This window comes from Urtica dioica, chromosome 9 (genome assembly GCF_054948205.1).
Source record: "Urtica dioica subsp. dioica isolate 48M chromosome 9, U.dioica_male_clone48M_v1_H2, whole genome shotgun sequence".
Lineage (NCBI taxonomy): Eukaryota > Viridiplantae > Streptophyta > Magnoliopsida > Rosales > Urticaceae > Urtica > Urtica dioica.
The window spans coordinates 30159107-30165106 of record NC_142764.1 but is presented as its reverse complement, the minus strand read 5'-3'; the positions used below and the strand labels follow the sequence as shown (position 1 = coordinate 30165106).

Sequence of the window (6000 nt, the reverse complement as noted above, 5' to 3'; positions counted from 1 at the left end):
AATAAATAAAATGAACATGAAGTTTGCAACAACAAAAAAATGCTCATGGTGAGGAAAAAAATGGAGAGGATAGAACACTACTACAAATCGCTTAATTAGCGTCTAAAAAAGTGACGCATTACATTTTGGGTGTCGCTTTTTGAGCGACGCATATGCTAGTGACGTCCATACGTTTGAGCGTCGCTTATGGCCAAGCGATACTCCACGTGGGTGCGACATAGGTTCCTGTAGAAAAAAAATACGGTTCGCTTATGCGGAAGCGACACACAATGTGTTGGCGTCACTTAGGCAGAAAGCAACACGCAGCTCACGTCACTGTCTGCATAAGCGACGTCTAGCCCATGAATTAAATTAATTGGGGCGTCGCTTTCTCATTGAGTGACTCGACATTTAATTTTTTTTTAGTATATATATACATTCTTTCCATTATACATTACATATTTCCTGCAACAAAACAGCAATGAAACAACACTCAAAACCAACCAAAAAGGTAAAATGTAGCACCTATTTTGCATGTTAAATTTCATATTCATTCATAAACAAGCATCTTAACATAACAAAATATCACCAACGCATTTTTAAAATTCATTAAACTTGTTTTATATCATACAATTTCAGTCATAGATATTCCAATCTCGTCACATAGGCTGAGATAAAGATGTAAACATACTATCAACGACTGCAACTGCAATAAAAATACATTAACATATTACAAAATATATTACAAAAAAAGTGGATCTGAATAATCTTCCTCAAGCTCAAAATCCCAGATTTCCTATTTCTTCTACTTCTTCACTGACGTCTCCACAAAATTCTTCCTCGCCGGAGCGGGCTTGTAGTTCCACGCCTTGGGGTCGAAAAGCCCGTCTTTTTCTCCTCCTTCGGCCTTGACCGCCTCGAGCCATTCCTCGTCGTCGTTGTGCCAGCGAGTCCGAATTCCCGAGCTTTTTCGGGGTTGCCCAGGAAGCTTTTGGGCAAAGCGCACCATACGACTTCCTGAGCCACGGCGACGTTTCCAGTCCCAATGGGCTCCGATGTCGAGCCGGACATGGGCACCCACAACTCGATCCTCCACTCGCTCTGCCGCGAGGCTCGCACGAGAGAGGCGGTGCAGATGATTAGGGGCACACAAGGCCTCGTCCATGGCTTCTGCAGAGCCCGGGGAAGCCCCAAGGAGGCTATGTTCGCAATGAGCGGTGGTTTGTGCCACCGGGTTTAGCAGGCGCGAGGGACAAGAACAAGACCCAATCTTCTCGGCTAGGGTTTCACGGCATTAATTAATGTACCAACGGAAACAAGAAGACTTGGTCCGGATTCGCTCGTCGTTGCAGAGATTGGGACGGCGAAGAGTCCGATTTCTCTTTGGAGGCGGAGATTCTCGAGTTCATGAGCTGTACGGAGAAGCCAGAGGCGTTTCCCACCAGGAAAGAACTTATCAATGGCGGCGAACAGATTTGGTCGACGCGATTCTGAGGAAGACGATGAAGAAGAAGAAGAAATCACAGTCCGTGGATTTCATGAAGCCAATAGTTGGAGTTCATGGGAAGAAGACTATCGGATCGTCCATGGCTTTCGTTTTGGTTGTGTTGAACACGGGGAAAGAAGAAAGAGGAAGTTGAATATTTTTTTTTTCAATTTTATAAATAAATGGTTAATTTATTATTATTATTATTAATAATAATAATAATAATAATAATAATAATAATAATAATAATAATAATAATAATAATTTGTGTAAACTCATAGATGGTAACTGATAAACTTTGACGGAAGGGGCAAAAGTGAACACATATAGGAGTTCAGAGTAATTTTTGTTGAAAATCCGAGTTGAATGTGCACTTCGGTAATCTAGTAATAGTTCAGGGAGGATTCTTATAAATTATCCTAAAAAATATTGAATATATGAGTTGGATGACGTGGTAGGCATCCACACCCAAAAGAATCTTATAAATATGACAAGAAAAAAAATCTGATTCTCTTGTTATTGTTCACGGAAAACCCCTCTTTGTTTCTATTTTTTGAGAGATGGATGGATTCTATCAACATGTTGCAGTACACAAATTGAAATAGATACATTTAGAAATATCTGGATGGCTAATAAATAAATTTTAAAAAAAATGTTCGAATGTATGTCTTATTATATCAATGTGCATCTCGTAGATGGGTGGCAAGTCCTTACAAAATAGATATTAAATATGAGGTTTTCTGCTTCCTCAGATGTTCCTATCTATACACAATGGATATAATTGGCTCAATATATGGATATAGCATATATGAGTTTTAGTCGCTTTAATGTATGTTGACCTTGATCGTGTTTGTTATATATATCTAATGCTCGAGTTTGAAACCATCAATTTTTTCAGACGGAAAATCTAAACAAAAATATGTAAATATAATAAGAGTTTTACATATACACGGTCCTTCAAATCATGAGCGTTTTGAGAAGACAATAGAATATACTCTATATATATTCCGGGGATTCCATTAACTCGTGAATAGAAACTCTTTTAGAGGCTAGGTAAGAAGCATTGTAAAAATATTATTTTAGATGAGATTAGTAGTAAAAGTATTTCCATATCATTTTTCTTTTTAAAATGAGAAGTGTAATTTAAGCTCATGATCTCGAACTTGTGTGGATAGAGCATAGATAGAGGTCTTAAAACTTCAGTACCGATTTGGTCCATTTACATTTTGTTTGTTTGATTTTTTAAATTTTGGTTGAAGTTTATTCGATTGTTATGCTGATATTATTTACTGTGCCCTTATAAATCCAACTCCAGCCTGACAATTGATTTTTGGAATAAATTATTGTAATTTTTAAGTTCACAAACACAAAAACGTGTCAATAGATGCTAAGGGTACTATATAGTATATATAGATGATAATAAATAAATATTTGCTATATTATTTAAAATTGATTTGTGGTAATAAAAAAGAAAAAAAACGTGGCAGTGACTGCTTGCATGCGTGGAGTGTCCGCGTGGGTGTTTAGTAAATCACGTTGCACATTCAACGCTGTTCATAGAATTGTAAAAATATGAAGTAATGGATAAAAAAAAAATATACCCTTTCATTTTTCTTTGACAATTGGATTCCATTGGATAATGTAATTACTGGTCTCCACTTCAAGTCCAAACCAAACTCAAAGAGCCACGCGGTTAATAGATATAAATTACATTTTTTTTGCTAGCAAATAAATATAAATTACATAAATGATAAATCTACTTGATCTCATTCACCGCCACGTTTCCCACTTCGACACCACATACTTCAGTTCTGAGAATAGCCTTTCATATATCAACTTTTTCCACCCCGAAGAATTTAAAAAAAAATTCAAACAAAATAAAAACCATTTCCGAAAATAACTTATCTTTAGTAGGAAAAAGAAAATACCGCAGTTGAATTTTTCCCCTACTTTAACTGCGTGACTTCGAAATGAGTTAGTTAATCAACAATAAATCCGCGGTAACTCAGTTTGTTTAAGATAAGATCTGTAGCACGAAAAAATCGAAACGCCCGGATAAGCGAAGAGGAATAAACCAAAACAAGAGGAGAATATTATTTGTAAAATAAAATCCGAATCCTTTAAAAAAAAATCCAAATCGAAGGTTGTGTTTGGTAGTTAACTCAAAAAGTTTTTTGTTTTCTGTTTTCTAATTTTTGTAGTTGTATTGAAAAACTGTTTTGTAGTTGTTTTCAAAAAGTTGTTTGGTACAGTTTTCATTTTTGTTTTTGAGAAAGTGAAAAAACTGAAAAAAAAGTGTTTGGTATAGTTTTCATTTTTGTTTTTGAAAGAATGAAAAGAGAAGATGACGAGAAAGATGAGAGAATAGAAGAAAAAAAATTTCAAAAACACTTTTTATTTGTTTTCAGTTTTCTTTACTTTTTTCCAAAACAACTTCAAAATTTTTTGAAATTTTTTTCCGAAAACACTTTACCAAACATGTTTTCAATTTTTGTTTTCAATTTTTTCAACTCAAAAACTAAAAAACAGTTTTTGAGATGAGAAACACACATGGCAGAAAGTCTTTGCTTGTCAATTTTTTTTTTTTAATTAAAAAAAATCTGACTAGGACTAATAATGGGATAGATAGGCGTAGAAGAAGACCGCTTTTTAAATTAAATAATAATGAAAAAGATACAAAAAGACGCGACACGTCATCACCAAGGCGAAATCAATTGAAAAACCGGATAAGGACGGCTATTTTGCCCATAGTTTTTTTTTTTCTCTCTCTCTCTGTCTCTCTTATCTTATTAAACCACAAAGTTTTCTCTATAAATACCAAACCAAACACTCTTTTTCCCTCATTCATTTCCATCAACAATTATTAGGGAACACGGCTTTGAGAGAGTATTTGAGATTCCATAAGGAGTTTTCTTGCTTTTGAGTTGATTTCTTCATCTTCTTTATAACTATGGCTGCCGTCAGCGCTGGGATAATCGGAGGAAAAATCAGATCTCCATGGATTCAGACGAACCAGAAAAAGAATAAGACAGCTCCGAGAAGAATCAGAGTCTGTCGAGCTTCCTATTCACAGGCCGTATCCGATCCGTACAAGACTCTGAGGATCGAACACGGGGCTTCCGAATCGGAGGTCAAAAAGGCCTTTCGAAAGCTAGTCCTTCAGGTTCGATCTCGGTCCTTTATTTTTTTTTTTGTCTTCATTTTGCATAAAAGATTCGAATCAGGTTACTAATTTTGGATTCTCCGTTTCAATTTCTTTCAGTACCATCCCGATGTATGCAGAGAAAGCAACCCGGGAGTTCAATTTCACACAATCAATGAAGCTTACGATGTGAGTCCTTTACTATATGTTTACTTAATCGTGATTATGGAGGTAAAGCTCAATTAAAAGCTAGAACAACGAACGGAGAAATAAATTAGGGTTTTGTAATTTCGCAGATGGTAATGAGGCATTTGAGAGGAGAGACGAGCGCGTTTGAGACGTTCGTTGATGAATCTGAGGATCAAACGATAGGCGTTTACGATGATGAATACGAGTGGGAAGAGTGGATGGGATGGGAAGGGGCTGGAATTAGGGATCAGATCAAAGGAATGGACGATCAGGATTGGGAGGAGTGGACTAAGGGAAGGAGCTGGGATTAGGGTTTGTTTTTCTTGCTAATGATTGTTTGGCAAGTCAAAATTGTGAATTGATGTAAATTGGGGGTTTTTTTTTTCTTTCTGTTTTTTGAAGTGAAAAGCCTAAAAAAAAACTATTTGTAAATAGAAATAATTGAGAGTAGAGGATTGAGAAATGTTCAATCCTTTGTCTCGTTATAATCCTTGTGTACATATTATTATCTTAGGAGCTGAGTTTTTTATGCTTGGCCTCTGATTGATCAAAAGTAAGAGGACGCCTCTCTTTTCGTATTTTGAGTTTTGACTGACTTGTTCAATGGATTTCCTTTGAATTACGTATGGCACGACTTCTGGTTCTGAATATGAAAATGTCAAAGCGTTGAAGATTTAAAAGGGGTATCTAGAAGAAGAACCTTTGACATAGAAATAGATGAAATATTTGACAATTAAATCCCATGAATCATTCATGTTCAACACAATACCATATATAATTTAATGCATTTGTTTTTGCGATTCAAATTCAATGCTGAACTTTCGTCGTTTAGAGACCCATGTAGCCTTGAAACATTGCAAAACTCTAATGGACGTTTAGGATGATACAACCAAAGAGTGTTTCATTCCTCAGCCATGGAGGCTTAAGAACAGCTCTTCTTCACCGTGGTCTATCTTGAATTTACGAAATGCTTTCGACGATTCTTTGCATTACCCCTCAAGAAGGAAGATATGAAAGTTGACGCATTGAGTAACGTTGTGCTTTTTTTTTTTTTTTTTGAGAAAAGTAACGTTGTGCTTTTATTACTACAAAAGGAAAGGGAAGAAAAAGAGAGAAGAATGAGAAATTGAACACACGTACGAGTATTTTTTTTATGTTAAAAGTTCATCTATAAAAAATAAATGGTAGAATTAATAAATGTACA

At 35.6% G+C, this 6000-nt stretch overlaps 1 protein-coding gene across 1 annotated transcript; it reads left to right on the top strand.

Moving 5' to 3' along the window:
* Positions 1-4282: 4282 nt before the first annotated feature.
* On the top strand, positions 4283-5374 carry J8 (Chaperone DnaJ-domain superfamily protein). Its single transcript, XM_089624939.1, has 3 exons — positions 4283-4628; positions 4728-4796; positions 4904-5374. The coding sequence occupies exons 1-3, from the start codon at positions 4416-4418 to the stop codon at positions 5105-5107; spliced, it is 486 nt and encodes a 161-aa protein (XP_089481065.1). The 5' UTR covers positions 4283-4415; the 3' UTR covers positions 5108-5374.
* The last annotated feature ends 626 nt before the right edge of the window (positions 5375-6000 follow it).